General features: G+C 46.1%; 2 protein-coding genes across 5 annotated transcripts in view; one reads left to right on the plus strand and one right to left on the minus strand.

The window, feature by feature from the left end:
* The window catches only part of FLRT1 (fibronectin leucine rich transmembrane protein 1), a 30472-nt gene extending 14353 nt beyond the window's left edge, over positions 1–16119 (plus strand). The window contains exons 2-3 of the mRNA XM_035097651.3: positions 11624–11981; positions 13876–16119. Coding sequence (XP_034953542.1) covers positions 11676–11981; positions 13876–15561 — 1992 coding nt within the window. The 5' untranslated portion in view covers positions 11624–11675 and the 3' untranslated portion in view covers positions 15562–16119. The remainder of the gene's footprint in view (positions 1–11623; positions 11982–13875) is intronic.
* MACROD1 (mono-ADP ribosylhydrolase 1) overlaps positions 1–16601 on the minus strand; it is a 344907-nt gene that overhangs the window by 273984 nt on the left and 54322 nt on the right. The window lies entirely within an intron of this gene.

Here is a 16601-nt window from a genome sequence, read left to right on the forward strand (position 1 = left end):
AGTCCTGTCTGACTCTTCATGACCCCATGGACCAGAGCACGCCAGGTACTCCCGTCTTCCACTGCCTCCCACAGTTTGGTCAGACTCATGTTGGTGGCTTCGAGAACACTGTCCAACCATCTCGTCCTCTGTCGTACCCTTCTCCTTGTGCCCTCCATCTTTCCCGACATCAGGGTCTTTTCCAGGGAGCCTTCTCTTCTCATGAGGTGGCCAAAGTATTGGAGCCTCAGCTTCAGGATCTGTCCTTCCAGTGAGCACTCAGGGCTGATTTCCTTCAGAATGGATAGGTTTGATCTTCTTGCAGTCCATGGGATTCTCAAGAGTCTCCTCCAGCACCATAATTCAAAAGCATCAATTCTTCGGTGATCAGCCTTCTTTATGGTCCAGCTCTCACTTCCATACATCACTACCGGGAAAACAATAGCTTTAACTATACGGACCTTTGTCGGCAAGGTGATGTCTCTGCTTTTTAAGATGCTGCCTAGGTTTGCAATGACAAACCCCTGCATATATAGATATGTTATAGATAGCTATCCTAGACATGCAGTGGTTTTGAGATCATCACTGGATTTGCAAAAGAGGTAACATAGGGGAGAAAGCAGCAACTGGTGCTGTGAAGGTGTTTCACAGTTAAGTCAGTTGTCCAACTGTGATTTAGGCCCACATTACTCTGGTTAGAGAAAGAGGCAATAGCTCAATGGTAGAGCACATACTCTGAATGCAGAAGATCTCTGTTCAGTCTGCGGCATCTCTAAATTGGGCAGGGAAAGCCTCCTTGCTTGAAATCCAGGTGAGCTATTGCCAACCTGTGTCGACAAAACTGAGCTACACAGACCAGTGAGGTGGTATTCAAGGTTAGTCTTACTCAGAGTAGGCTCATTAAAATTAATGTTCAAATTTTGTGCAAACGGATCAAGAAAGAGTTCTCAATAATCAGGTCATGTAGAAGCAACCATAGAAAATGGTTGAATGCTGAAAATTCAAGACAGATGAAAGAAAGTACTTTTCCCCATAGGAGGCAGTGATGGCCACTGACTTAGATGGCTGTAAAAGAGGATTAGACAAATTCAGGGAGTAGAGGGATTTTGATGGCTACCAGTTACAATGGCTCTGCTCTGCTTCCACAGTTCCTGGAAACCACAGGAGAGGAGAGTGCTCTTGTGCTCAGGTTGTGCTTGAGGTTTACCAAAGGCATCTGGGTGGCCATTGTGAGAACAGGAAGCTGTATTAGATGGGCCTGTGGCCTGATCCAGCAAGCCCTCCTTGTGTTCTTGAAAGCCTTGCTAGGTCAGACCAGAAGTCCATCTAGCCAGCCTTCCATTTCCAAGCACTGACCAATCAGATGTGCCTAGGGAACTCCACAAGCTGGACAGGAAGGCAAGAGCCCTTCCCTGCCATGCGATCTTCAACACATTGCTTTCAGTAGCATACTGCCATAGCACATGCAAGGTTCTATTTAGCTGTTGTGCCTAATAGGCACTAATAGAGAGCTCTCCTCTACAGGTTTTTTTGAAGCATTTGTTGGGAGGGCCCCAAACCTAGTAATGGCCTCATGCCCCAACAGGGCTGCTCTATCCCCTTTGCCTGGGGCACTTGAGAAGCCTGAAGGCAGGTTGATAAAATTATTGGATTGCATGTTCTGCCTCTTCCAAGGTCAAAAGCAATGGCTCCCCATCAGGAGGCTTTGCCTGAAGAGACCACCCCGCTACCCAAATATCTGAGCCGATGCTAGGTGAGATTACTATAGTGTTGGAAGAGGATTGTAGCTGTCCTCTCCTCCATATTTCCTGCTTCATCCGTAGCCTGTCTCCCTTCCCAGTAATCTCATCCCTTAATACAGCCAGAGATTGATTGCATTAGCCCGCTTAGCAGCAGTATCATGTTGTGGGGCTCACAGCCACCCCTGAAAGGTTAAAAACATTGTCTACAGCAATTTAGGAAGTTTTGAATGGGGGAAGGATGAAGGGAAATCCCACAGTGACTTTATTATAATGGGATCTGCACCGCTTTTTGCAAAAAGACTGGAAACCGTGTCCAGTTGGTCTCTCTTATTTGACACCATGAAATATTGGGCTATAAAGGATTTTATGTTCCATAATGGAGAGAATATGGCCAAAGTAAGAATAAGCCAGAGGGAGATAGAAAAGTGGGGGGGGGGGGAGATAGAAGAAGGTGGTGGGAGAAAGAAAAAGGAAATGTAAAATTTATAGAGGAATTGAATGCATAATGAAGTCAAGGCAAGTGAGTGGTTTCTAGTGATTTAATGGGCACTGGCCCAGCAAGACACCTTGCCGACTCAAATCTTCCATGAAAAGGGCCTTGTAAAAAATAACATTGGAAGGAGTTTAACTCAGCCGAGGTTAAAAGGGATGCGCAGGAGCCCTGTAAAGTGTTGCCTCCTGTAGCGGAAGCTGCCAGTGTCCCGCATGAGTGAGTGCCCAGCTTGGGGGAAGCAGGGACGAAAAGTCAAAGCTGGAAGGACAGAGGATGGATGGAGCATATGTGGTGGGGTGTGGGGCTGGGAGAACAGCTTGATGAGCACAGAGGCTGGGGCAATGGATTAGCGACTGAAGGAGTGAATTAACAGGGAGAGAGAACAGATGAATCTGTTTACTTTTTTTAAAAAGGTGATTCTGCTCTGAGTTCATTTCCCCACCCCTTTTAAATGTATTTTATTTGCTACAAAAAGGAGCTGTTCTTGCAAGAATTGCATAGAAATGGGTGGAACAGGACTAGAAGGAAGTTTGTACTGAGTCAGACCCATTGGTCCATCTAGCTCAGTATTGTCCACACTTGACTGGCAGAGGCTCTCCAGGGTTACAGATGGGATGTTCCCAGCTCTACTTGAAGAGGCATGGAACTGGGGATATTCTACAGCCACAGAGCCATGGCCCTGGCAGAACTCCCCAACAGCAAAATGCAAAAATAAATAATATTAATTAAAAATCTAACTTTTTAGAAGCCAATAGCATATTTTGTTTCAATTGCCCAGCACAAGAAAATTTAAATTTTCATTTGGCAGACACCTGTCTCTCAGTCCCCAAAGATAGATAAATGCAGACCATAAGAAGTTATTTGCAAATGTGGAGCCTAGGGAGAAGCCTTCTACCAGGTCAAACTATTTGTCCAGTGTAGCTTGCTCTTGACTGGCTGCCCAAAGATGGGTCCTTCCTGTCACCTGATGCCCAATTTTTTCAACCAATAATACCAGGAATCAAATCTGGGACCTTCTAAATGCAAAGCAGGTGCTCTGCTACTGATCTACACACTGCTGCAATGCTGTGCTTTTACAGATGTGGAATTCAGCTTCTCTTAGCTGAAAAGATACTTGGTTTGAGTATCTTTTTGTGGGGAGGGGCAGGAGAGTGTATACACAGCCCCCAACCATGGGATTTTACTCTTCCTTTTTCTTTGATCAAGCACTCTCCTTTTATCTCCGCCCCATCTTAATTCAGGTCCTTTAAGACTCTGAAGCACTCCAACATCATCACCACTGAATGCTATGGCAAGAGGAATAGGCCTGAGTCTCCTCTAGGAAGCTGCATTATATCGAGTCAGACTACTGGTCCATCTAGCTCAGTATTGGCTACACTGACTGGCAGCACCCCCCAAGGGTTTCAGGCAGGGGTCTTGCCCCAGCCATACCTGGAGATCCTATTGGGGTTTTTTCCTGCTGGGGACTCTTCTGCATGCAAAGCAGATGCTCAGCTGCAATCCTCCTCTTCCTAGATAACCTGTTTATTCAGCATTCATCCTGATTTGCTTGCACAAAGCTTTTGTGGAGTTTATACAGTGCTTCCTCTTTGCTAATGGTTTATTTGCACTGAGGTTATACAACTACTGTAATAGTCATTCTGCTTTGTTTGAAGGGAGGTTATAGGTTTTCCTGTCATTCTGTTGTTATCCCACGCTTTTCTTTGTGTTTCCCCATCGCTTTCCTAAATGCAAAAACTCTGCTGTTGTTAAAGTGGATTTGTTGGGCCAAAGCCCTTTCATCCACTATACCTACATTCCTGGCATTTGAATCCCTTCTATAAAAGAGCGACAGCTGGGAGGCAGCCCTGGGATACAGATCTCAGGGTTGTGGGTTCGAGCCCCACATTGGGCAAAAGATTCCTGTATTGTAGGGAGTTGGACTAGATGATCCTCATGGTCCCTTCAAACTCTACAGGTCTATGATTCTATTATCCCTTTGCCCTGCCAGGCTTCCATTTGTTCCTTCCGCCACTCCTTACCCCCTCTTTTGTTGCTTCCTTTGCTTTCTTCCCGCTCTCGGGGAGAGATCCAAGAGAATAAAAACCGAGGCCATAAAGCAAAGCGATTTACTGGCCTTAATTTGATAGGCTACATAAACCGTGTAATATAAACAACAGGGGCATAAAGGAGCAGCCAAAAGAGGTGGTTAAAGCGACAGGCGCCTTTCAGGCCTCCGTCTTCGAAGCCAGGCCTTTTCTCCCTCGCTCTCCAAAGGTCTTTTATGCAATGTAATTGGGAATCTGATGAGCAGCAGTGAGGAAGCCGCAAGGGCACTCATTCCCCCGCCCAGCCCCCCATCCAACTCCTGAAACGCTGCTGTTTCCATTTTCAGCAGAAGGGGAAGAACACTTCAGGCCATCTAACAACTTTGGTCAAATAGCCAAGCCTCTATGTACCTCCTCCCGCCAAAAGGTACTCCACCAGATTTGGCGTGCCCAAATTATGAGTTGATTCTGCAAGTGCTTAGAGATATTGTGCACAGTTGCAAAAAAAACCCTGCAGATGCAACACAGCTACATGAGGAGAAGATAGATAGATAGATAGATAGATAGATAGATAGATAGATAGATCTAATTAGAGGGATGAGGAAACTGTGGCCCTCCATTCTTTGGACTACAGCTCCCATCATCCCTGACACTGGCCATGCTGGCTATGAGTGCTGTGGTCAACAACATCCGGAGGGCCACAGGCTGTCCACCCCGGGTTATATTTTCTGATGTGAACCTCATCATCTAAGAGCCCTGTTGGATCACGCCAGTGACCCATCTAGTCCAGCATCCTGTTCTCACAATGGCCAACCTAATGCCTGTGAAAAGTCCACAAGCAGGACCTCTGAGCATAACAGCGCTTTCCCCACTTGTGATTCTCTAGCAACTGGTATTCAGAAACATAAGTGCCTCCAATAGAGGAGGAAGAACGGAGCCACTGTGGCTATTATTGGCAACTGATAGCCTTGGATCTGCCAGTTATTTGTCTGAACCCATTTTCAAGCTATCCAAGTTGATACCCATCTCTGCATCTTGTGAGTGCAAATTCTATAGCTGAACTATGTACTGGGTGAAGAAGTACTTTAGAAGTTCCCATGTGAGAGCAAAGTGGCAGGAGGCAGCACATGAATCCTTTGGTGTAAACTACACTTCACAGGCCCCTTCATGGATCAATGCCTTGTCGTGGCGAAGGGGCTTGAATAACTCGGAGAAGCTATGAGCTATGCCATGCAGGGCCACCCAAGATGGACAGGTCATAGTGGAGAGTTTTGACTAAACGTGATCCACCTGGAGAAGGAACTGGCAAGCCACTCCAGTATCCCTGCCAAGAAAACTCCATGGACAAAGACAACAGGCATATAAAAGTTATGACGCTGGAAGATGAGCCCCTCAGGTCGGAAGGCGTCCAACATGCTACTGAGGAAGAGCGGAGGACAAGTACAAGTAGATTCAGAGCTGATGAAGCGGCTGGGCCAAAGCCGAAAGGACGCTCAGTTGCGGATATGCCTGGAAGCGAAAGGAAAGTCCGATGCTGTAAAGAAAAATATTGCATAGGAACCTGGAATGTAAGAACCATGAGTGGAGGTAAGCTGGATGTGGTCAAAAATGAGATGACAAGAATAAATATCGACATCCTGGGCATCAGTGAACTAAAATGGAAGGGAATGGGCGAATTCAGTTCGGGTGACTATCATATCTACTACTGTGGGCAAGAATCCTGTAGCAGAAATGGAGTGGCCCTCATAGTCAACAAAAGAGTGGCAAAAGCTGTAATGGGATGCAATCTCAAAAATGACAGAATGATCTCGATACGAATCCAAGGCAGACCTTTTAACATCACAGTAATCCAAGTTTATGCACCAACTACCGGTGCTGAAGAAAGTGAAATTGACCAATTCTATGAAGACCTACAACAACTTCTAGAAATGACACCAAAGAAGGATGTTCTTCTCATTACAGGGGATTGGAATGCTAAAGTAGGGAATCAAGAGATAAAAGGAACAACTGGCAAGTTTGGCCTTGGAGTTCAAAATGAAGCAGGGCAAAGGCTAATAGAGTTCTGTCAAGAGAACAAGCTGGTCATCACAAACACTCTCTTCCAACAACACAAGAGACGACTCTACACATGGATATCACCAAATGGGCAGCATCGAAATCAGATTGATTATATTCTCTGCAGCCAAAGATGGAGAAGCTCTATACAGTCAGCAAAAACAAGACCTGGAGCTGACTGTAACTCAGATCATCAGCTTCTTATAGCAAAATTCCAGCTTAAACTGAAGAAAGTAGGAAAAACCACTGGGCCAGTAAGATACAATCTGAATCAAATCCCTTATGAATACACAGTGGAAGTGAGGAACAGGTTTAAGGATTTAGATTTGGTGGACAGAGTGCCTGAAGAACTATGGATGGAGGCTCGTAACATTATACAGGAGGCAGCAACGAAAACCATCCCAAGGAAAAGGAAATGCAAGAAAGCAAAATGGCTATCCAACGAGGCCTTACAAATAGCGGAGGAGAGGAGGCAAGCAAAATGCAAGGGAGATAGGGAAAGATACAGGAAACTGAATGCAGATTTCCAAAAAACAGCAAGGAGAGACAAGAGGGTCTTCTTAAATGAGCAATGCAAAGAAATAGAGGAAAACAATAGAATGGGGAAAACCAGAGATCTGTTCAAGAAAATTGGAGATATGAAAGGAACATTTCGTACAAAGATTACCATAATCAAGGACAAAAGTGGTAAGGACCTAACAGAAGCAGAAGACATCAAGAAGAGGTGGCAAGAATACACAGAGGAATTATACCAGAAAGATATGGAGGTCTCATACACCCCAGGTAGTGTGGTTGCTAACCTTGAGCCAGACATCTTGGAGAGTGAAGTCAAATGGGCCTTAGAAAGCATTGCTAATAACAAGGCCAGTGGAAGTGATGATATTCCAGCTGAACTATTTAAAATTTTAAAAGATGATGCTGTTAAGGTGCTACACCCAATATGCCAGCAAGTTTGGAAAACTCAGCAATGGCCAGAGGATTGGAGAAGATCAGTCTACATCCCAATTCCAAAGAAGGGCAGTGCCAAAGAATGCTCCAACTACCGCACAATTGCGCTCATTTCACACGCTAGCAAGGTTATGCTTAAAATTCTACAAGGCAGGCTTAGACAGTATGTGGACCGAGAACTCCCAGAAGTGCAAGCTGGATTTCGAAAGGGCAGAGGAACCAGAGACCAGATAGCAAACATGCGCTGGATTATGGAGAAAGCTAGAGAGTTCCAGAAAAACGTCTACTTCTGCTTCATTGACTATGCCAAAGCCTTTGACTGTGTCGACCACAGCAAACTATGGCAAGTTCTTAAAGAAATGGGAGTGCCTGATCACCTCATCTGTCTCCTGAGAAATCTCTATGTGGGACAAGAAGCTACAGTTAGAACTGGATATGGAACAACTGAGTGGTTCAAAATTGGGAAAGGAGTACGACAAGGTTGTATATTGTCTCCCTGCTTATTTAACTTATATGCAGAATTCATCATGCGAAAGGCTGGACTAGATGAATCCCAAGCCGGAATTAAGATTGCCGGAAGAAATATCAACAACCTCAGATATGCAGATGACACAACCTTGATGGCAGAAAGCGAGGAGGAATTAAAGAACCTTTTAATGAGGGTGAAAGAGGAGAGCGCAAAATATGGTCTGAAGCTCAACATCAAAAAAACCAAGATCATGGCCACTGGTCCCATCACCTCCTGGCAAATAGAAGGGGAAGAAATGGAGGCAGTGAGAGATTTTACTTTCTTGGGCTCCTTGATCACTGCAGATGGTGACAGCAGTCACGAAATTAAAAGACGCCTGCTTCTTGGGAGAAAAGCAATGACAAACCTAGACAGCATCTTAAAAAGCAGAGACATCACCTTGCCGACAAAGGTCCGTATAGTTAAAGCTATGGTTTTCCCAGTAGTGATGTATGGAAGTGAGAGCTGGACCATAAAGAAGGCTGATCGTCGAAGAATTGATGCTTTTGAATTATGGTGCTGGAGGAGACTCTTGAGAGTCCCATGGACTGCTAGAAGATCAAACCTATCCATTCTTAAGGAAATCAGCCCTGAGTGCTCCCTGGAAGGACAGATCGTGAAGCTGAGGCTCCAATACTTTGGCCACCTCATGAGAAGAGAAGAATCCTTGGAAAAGACCCTGATGTTGGGAAAGTTTGAGGGCACAAGGAGAAGGGGACGACAGAGGACAAGATGGTTGGACAGTGTTCTCGAAGCTACGAACATGAGTTTGACCAAACTGCGGGAGGCAGTGCAAGACAGGAGTGCCTGGCGTGCTATGGTCCATGGGGTCACGAAGAGTCGGACACGACTAAACGACTAAACAACAACAACACTTCACAGGATTATTTGGGGGAAGTCGTGACTATCTAAAATGGTACGATACTTTTCAAAATGTATGGTATAGCTGGGGCCTTAATGAATACAAGATTGAGGCTTCCCAGAGGTTGTGATTGCTGCATGTCAGCTTTCCCACTCTATATGGTCTTCTTAAGAGGGATTTATAATGCCACTGCAAGCCGCTTCTCCAGTCTGACAGATGCTACCAAAAGGGTTTAGCACTGGGAGTCGCGCCTATGGATTGGGTGGCAGGGTTGCTCCCTTTCTTTCAATCTGGTGGTAGAAATGCAGAGGCCTCGCCCATATGTATCAAAGCACCAGGATATAAATCTGGCTATTTCTGACTAAGATGAACATGGATCCAAGTTGCCTTTGTCCCTTGTTTTCTTTTTTTTGGGGGGGGGGTTGGGGAAAAGAGAGGATACTTTAAAAAGGAAAAGGAAAAAGTGCATTCACCTGCTACATTTTTTAAAAATACCGAACTGCTTCCCCTTGTCGGGGTGTTTGTCTGGTGTGTGTGTGTGTTTTGAATATAAACAAATTACTGTGATTGTTAATAACCCCCTTTCCCCTTCTACCAAAACCCAGTCCTACTCCCATCCCACTTAACTCACAACCATAGCTGCCAAGTTTTCCCTTTTCTCGCGAGGAAGCCTATTCAGCATAAGGGGATTTCCCTTAAAAAAGGGGAGAACTTGGCAGCTATGCTCACAACCCCAAGAAAAAGTTAATGAGAAGTTAAGGAGGGAAAGTGGATACGGAAGACTTAAAGGACAATGTTGATACAGAGAGAATCAGACTGCCAGTCTCTGGAAAAAGCCCAAGTAGATCTGCCAATATTTTATTAAGGGCTGTATTCAACAAAGACTGGACCCATTGAAATTAGCGGACCTGTCAGGCTGCATTCATTAATGTCAATGAGTCCACTCTGTGTAGGACTAAGACTGGATACAACTTTTAGTCTATACTACCGCCACCACCCTCCCTTTGCTGTTTGAGCCAACATGTGTGTGACCCATTGCTCAGCCTCAAGACAAGACCAACAGGCAACTTCCAGCATTGCAACACCATGTGCTTGGCTGCTAGTGTGGCTCTCAGCAACTAACATCTCCGAGCAAATAACATGCCCAGCACTCTGACAGGTCTATCCCAATCACACATACAAAAAAAATCTATGTACAAGGTGTGTAGAGGACCATATAGAACTTAAACTAAGCTTTGTCTCCAAAAGGGGAGAGACCATGCACTGTGAAGATGACAGACCAAGATAGGTTCACCCTTTTGTCAGAGGTGGCAAAGCAACAGTACGGGCAATGTCATCACCCCTGTTCTATTACATGCTCTCTCTTTCGGGGTGGAAGGGATTAGCAGGGAAGGAGGCATATTGAAGTTTATGGCAAAGTGGCAGATTTCCACACACTGGTCTTGTTCCAAATGCAGGAGGATTCCTTAGTCAATAACTCCTTCTCTGTTATCCAGATTGTCTTGAAAAGGACACAGCCAGCCAGTAGAGCTGAGGAACCTGAATAAAGCTTGTAGGCCAACCCAGGTTAAATTCAGAGCAGGGATCTGGGTAAGACTCATTGTGCATTTGAGAACTGTAGTTGTTCCAGCAAAATGAACACACAGGCCAAGCTGATTTTCTTGCAGCCTTCTCTGATGGTATTTTTCTCCTGCTTTGTAGTCAGTCAAGATCAGGGTGGAGAACCATTGACTTTCCCAGATATTGCGGAATTATAACTCCCATCAGCCCTAGTAAGCATGGCCAACAGCAGGGGATGATGGGAGCACCTGGTCTAGATGATCTCCACTGGTACCCTTCTGATCCTGTGACTTTAAAACAAATGCCCAGGTCACCACCAACACTGAAATCCTTTCATGGGGAAAGGCAGGACTCTGATTAAAATCCAATTAAAAATCCAATCAATGGTTTCACACCAATTAAAGTTGCAGTTTTAAAAGGCATTCAAAGCCTTTCAGGTACTTAGCTATCAGACTTGGCATTTCCTAACAAGGTTAACACACAACTTCCCCATTGTGTCTATTGACTCACACAAGTTGTTAGCATGTGCCAGTTATTTACACCTTTAGTGGGGCCTTTCTTCCAAGCCTATTTATCCTGCTAGATGTTGGCACCAGATTCCAGGCCCTAATGGAGACAATTTAGGCATGCAAACAGTAACTCTTCCTGGACTTTTTATCACTTCAGATCATGGCTTGGGGAAAACTTTATGAATGAGCTCTCCTCCTGCATGAAATGAAACCTTTCAATGCCCTTAGAAATCAAGCGCATTAAGGAGAAGGGTTTCAGCCTTGCCATCTCCAACAAGTGCTGGCTTTTTTAAAGCAGGGAACATTTGATGATGGGGTCAGGGGGACACACCTGCAGTCTGGGGCAGGCAATACCACATATTGTCTGTGCAGTAAAGTCAGTCCAGTCTAATCAAAGTCATGTGGGTGCTGTTTGTGGTTTATGCTGCATTGATGTGAAAATGAGCTCTGCAAATGCTTATCATCACTTAATAAAACATTGGTTCTTAAGGAACTCAAGGTGGTGCCCTCCAGACATCTTGGACTACAACTCTCATCAGCCACAGACAGCATGGCCAGTCAGGAAATATGGGAATTGTAGTCCAAAACTTCAGGAGGGCACCACGTTGGCTACGTTGCCCCTACTCTAGTATTACAAGAACCCTGTGGAGGCAGGCTGAGCTAAGAGAGAGTGAATTGGTCCAAGATCGCTTGCAGAGTGGGGATTAGAACTTTGCAACATCCCACATCTGCTATATCATGCTGGTTTTCCATATATAAACAAGTTTGCACTTTAAGGTTGCAACCCTGGATTTGAAGACATATTCCGGAGCTAAAACCCTGGTTTTGAATTAAACGCTAACTGGGTAGTCAGGGAGGGATGGAGGGAAACTAATTGCATGGCAGGGATGCTAGACTATAAATCAGGACTATAAATAAAATAAAAACATTCCATCTGCAGGTTCCAAAAGCCTAACCGCAGGACAGCCTAGCACCACCCACCCCTGCAAACCATGGCGACAACTTCACCCACAGCCGCTGTGGTGACAGCCACCGTGGTGACAACAGCTGCTGCCATGGACTTGCGTGACTGGCTATTCCTCTGCTACGGCCTGGTTGCCTTCCTGAGCGAAGTGATTGACAGCACCACCTGCCCATCTGTTTGCCGCTGCGACAACGGCTTCATTTATTGCAATGACCGGGGCCTGACCTCCATCCCAGCTGACATTCCGGACGATGCTACCACCCTATACCTGCAGAACAATCAGATCAACAATGCCGGCATCCCCTCCAACTTGAAGAAAAAGCTAAATGTTCAGGTTGTACAACCGGGGGACTTTCTTTTTGGAAAGAGGGTGGCTGATCTTCATTAATGAGCTGAGGCTGAATGTGGCTTGACGCAACTTTTTCTCCCCTTCAGAATTCTTAAATAGCTGTAGAAATCTTTAATTTATGAAACTTACATTGTTGGCTACTCCCCCCCCCCAAAGGATTAACCTGATAATGTTTTGCTCAGACTTTGATGTCTTGAACTACAGTCTTGTGGACACTCTAATACAGGCTTTCCCAACATGTTGCTCTCTGGATGTGGCTGGACCAAACTTCCATCAGCCGTAGCCAGCATGGCCAGTGGCCAGGGTTGATGGGAGTCCAAAAATAAGTGGAGGACACCTGGTTGGGGAAGGCTGTCTTAGTGTGTGTCCAAATCATGGTGACTTGCCATCACATCCCAATTCTTTCAAATTACCGATTTGCAGAAGTTTTCAGGACATGGTGTTTCAGAACTTAAAACAAGCACTGGAATATTCACAAGACCAAGTCAACATGCCAAAATTGCCAGGTAAACGCGACAGTATCAGAATCTGCCTTATCTGAGATTAGTCCTCACCCACTATTGCCTGCTCTGACTGGCAGCAGCTCTCCAGGGTCTGAGAAGGAAGAGTCTTCTGCATCAACTGCTACCTGAGCCTTTGAATAGGAGATGCCAGGGATTGAAACTGAGACCCCCCCCCAGCACACACTGGGCTACGACCCCTCATCAGCTCACACTGAATTAATGTTTGTGCCTGTTATGCCACAAATTTGCAATGCATGGGAAAGGGGCTGTAGTTCAGTGGTAGAGCATCTGCTTTGCATGCAGAAGGTCCCATGTTCAATCCACAGTGGAATCTCCAGTAGGGATAGGAGAGACTCCTGTCTCCAACCCTCATCAGCTGCTGCCAGTCAATATAGACAATATTGTACTTGGTGGGCCAGTGATGTGACCTCATAAAAGGCAGCTTCCTATGTTCCTAAAGGTGAGGCCCAGCCCACGAAATAATAATAGCAGACTTATAGATGCCTGCTGAAAATATTTGTGTTTTGACTAGCCTATCCAGAAGTGATTTGATTGCATCTGTTTTTTATTTTATTGTTTTTAGTTGTTTTTAAGGTTGTTTTTTAATGACTCTGGTTCAATGTTTTTCATCTTCAGTTAAAAGGATCTCAAAGAGCAGAGACGAAGAAATTCCTCTAATTTGTCCAAGGCCTTAAAGTGGCACTGCTAATGGGAATAGACCAGAATTGGGAGTTGTTGGACTCCCATCAGCCCCAGCCAAAATGGTTAGGGTTGATGGCAGTTGTATTTCAGCAATATCAGGAAGGTCACAGGTTCCCCGCTCCTAAATTATGTAATGTTGGGCTGGATGCACCAGTGGTCTGACCCCATGAAAGGCAGGGTCCCACAGTGCCCAATTGGTCCAGGTCCTTAGACTTTGGAGGTAATGTTTGGGGCTAGAGAGTAAACTTTTTCTTTTTCTTTTTTATTTTGAGTAGATACACCCAAATCCATGTTGGAATTCAAAATATATTCACACTTTAGATTCCATGTGGATTTTTGGTTTTGAGAAGGGTTCTGGGGTATTTTTAGCAGCATACTTTGATTTTTAGCACAGGATTGGAATTTGCACACTAGCTTTGAAGCTCAAGTTCCCTTGCCTGTTTAATGCCAAGTCCTATTTTTAAAAAAATGTAATAATTCAAACACCTTTCCCTTGTGGTAAGTTCATGATTTCTAGGCTGATGACAGGCATTTTAATATGGACTAACTGGTACCCAAATTGCTCAGGTTTGAGGAACTCTTAAATGCAGCTGTTAAAAAAACAAAAACTTGCACACCATTTCCATTCTCTACTTCTGCCCTGTTGAATTTCCTCTTAATTCAATTCCCATCAGGTCATCTACCTCTATGAAAATGACCTGGATGAGTTCCCCATCAATCTGCCCCGTTCGTTGCGGGAGCTTCACCTCCAGGACAACAACGTCCGGACTATCGCCCGAGACTCCCTAGCGCGCATCCCTCTCCTGGAGAAGCTGCACCTGGACGACAACTCCGTCTCCACTGTCAGCATCGAAGACGACGCCTTTGCAGACAGCACACGCCTCAAGTTGCTCTTCCTCTCTCGCAACCACCTCAGCAGCATCCCCTCTGGCCTGCCCCGCACCCTGGAGGAACTGAGGCTGGACGACAACCGCATATCCACCATCCCCCTCCATGCCTTCAAGGGGCTAATCAGCTTGCGGCGCCTGGTGCTAGATGGCAACCTCTTGGCCAACCAGCGCATTGCAGACGACACCTTCAGCCGCCTCCAGAACCTCAGCGAGCTCTCGCTGGTGCGTAACTCTCTGGCAGCCCCACCTCTTAACCTGCCCAGCGCCCATCTGCAAAAGTTGTACCTCCAAGACAATGCCATCAGCCACATCCCCTACAACACCCTTTCCAAGATGAGGGAACTGGAGAAGCTGGACCTGTCCAACAACAACCTGACCACTCTGCCCAAGGGTCTCTTTGATGACCTTGACAGTCTCTCCCAGCTCCTGCTGAGGAACAACCCCTGGTACTGTGGCTGTAACCTCATGTGGTTGAGGGACTGGGTCAAGGCCCGGGCTGCTGTGGTGAATGTGAGAGGGCTGATGTGCCAAGGCCCCGATAAGGTCAGAGGCATGGCCATCAAGGACATCACCAATGAGATGGATGAGTGCTTTGACGTGGGCCCGCAGAGCAATTCGGGAGTGGTGGTGGCAGCCAAGACGACTGCCAGCAATGCTGCCGTCACAACCCCGCAGGGCTCTCTTTTCACCCTCAAGGCCAAGAGGCCTGGCATCCAACTGCCAGATTCCAATGTTGACTACCCAATGGCCACCGGCGCTGGAGCCAAAGCACTGATTCTGAACGTCAAGCCGCTAACCGCTGACAGCATCCGCATCAGCTGGAAGGCAATGCTCCCGGCAGCCTCTTTCCGCCTGAGCTGGCTGCGCTTGGGCCACAGCCCAGCCGTGGGCTCTATCACAGAGACCCTGGTACAAGGCGACAAGACAGAGTACTTGCTGACAGCCCTGGAGCCCAAGTCCACCTATATCATCTGCATGGTCACCATGGAGACGGGCAGCACCTATGTGCCTGATGAGACCCCAGTGTGTGCCAAGGCCGAGACGGCAGACATGTACAGCCCCACCACCACCCTCAACCATGAGCAAAACATGGACCCATTGGCCGGGCTGCCGTTGGCAGGGATCATTGGCGGGGCGGTGTCCTTGGTCTTCCTCTTCCTAGTCTTGGCTGCCATCTGCTGGTATGTCCACCGGACGGGAGAGCTGCTGACACGGGAGCGAGGCAGTCGGAAGAAAGATGACTACGTGGAGTCGGGCACCAAGAAGGACAACTCCATCCTGGAAATCAGAGGCCCTGGGTTGCAGATGCTTCCAATCAACCCGCACCGGGCAAAGGAGGAGTACGTCATCCATACCATATTCCCATCCAATGGAACCAGTCTTTACAAAAGCACCCACACCATCGGCTATGGCACAACCCGTGGGTACAGAGACGGTGGAATTCCAGACATAGACTACTCGTATACATGATGTAGAATCCCCTCCCTCCTCCCACATACATCCCTCCTGACCCCCTCAACAGCCCAGCCACTTCTCTGTTTTTACCCCCCCTCCCTGTCCACACACACAAACACGTACACCAAGGTTTTGTTTTTTTGCCAAGGTGGGGGAAAAATGGCAAAACACAAAAACTATTTTCCAAGCAGAACCAGGTGGAACAAAAGGGGAGGGGAAGAAAGTTTTACAAAAAAAGAAAAAGCAAACAAAAACAAAGCCTATTTTGTAGAAAACCAACAAAAAGACACACAAAAGTTTAAAAAAAGTAGACATGGAGTGGGGCAAAGACATAATTTATATTTAATATACCAGATTTAAAAAAAATACATAAACATACAACTCAGACCATCAAGGAACATTGGGTTGTTGTTGGGTCCCACCCCTCCCCCTGAGGGGGGCAGGGAGAAGACCTGGAAGAAGGGAAGGGGGAAAGTGAAAATTAAAAACAAAAATGCTACCTGTTTTATCTTTCTTCCTGTATAAATCCTCTATTTTGTTCAGGAGTTAGATTATAAAAAAAACATCAAAATGTCTTTCCTGGCGGCTAAACTGTTGACTGCATAGGGGGGAGGGGGCCCGTGCAAATCTGCTTCCATTTCTCCTTTTGCATTCCATAACTCTGCTTTCCTTACAGGTTCCAAATTTGTCATGCAAAGTTGAGCAACCACCACCACCACAACAAAATAAGCATTGGCAATATATATATATATATCTTTCTGGAGTTCTGAAACAAGACCCTAACCCCAACCCTGCCCCTGCCCTTCCACACCTGACTCAAGTTTCCCCTCAGCCCCTTTCTGCAAGACTCAGAATCTGACAACTTTGTTCTTCTGCTCAACACGGACTGATCATAAAAGAAATCTCTGTTTGGTTACCTCCTCGCTCATCTATCCTTTGGGACAATCATTCAAGAATATTCTCTTTGTAGGAATAACTGCAACACGTAGCTCTTTGTCTTTTTAGCAAAAAAAGAAAAGAAAAAGAAAGAAACTGACATGGAAATGGGAGATGGG

Source organism: Zootoca vivipara, chromosome 16, assembly GCF_965207765.1.
Source record: "Zootoca vivipara chromosome 16, rZooViv2.hap1.1, whole genome shotgun sequence".
NCBI lineage: Eukaryota > Metazoa > Chordata > Lepidosauria > Squamata > Lacertidae > Zootoca > Zootoca vivipara.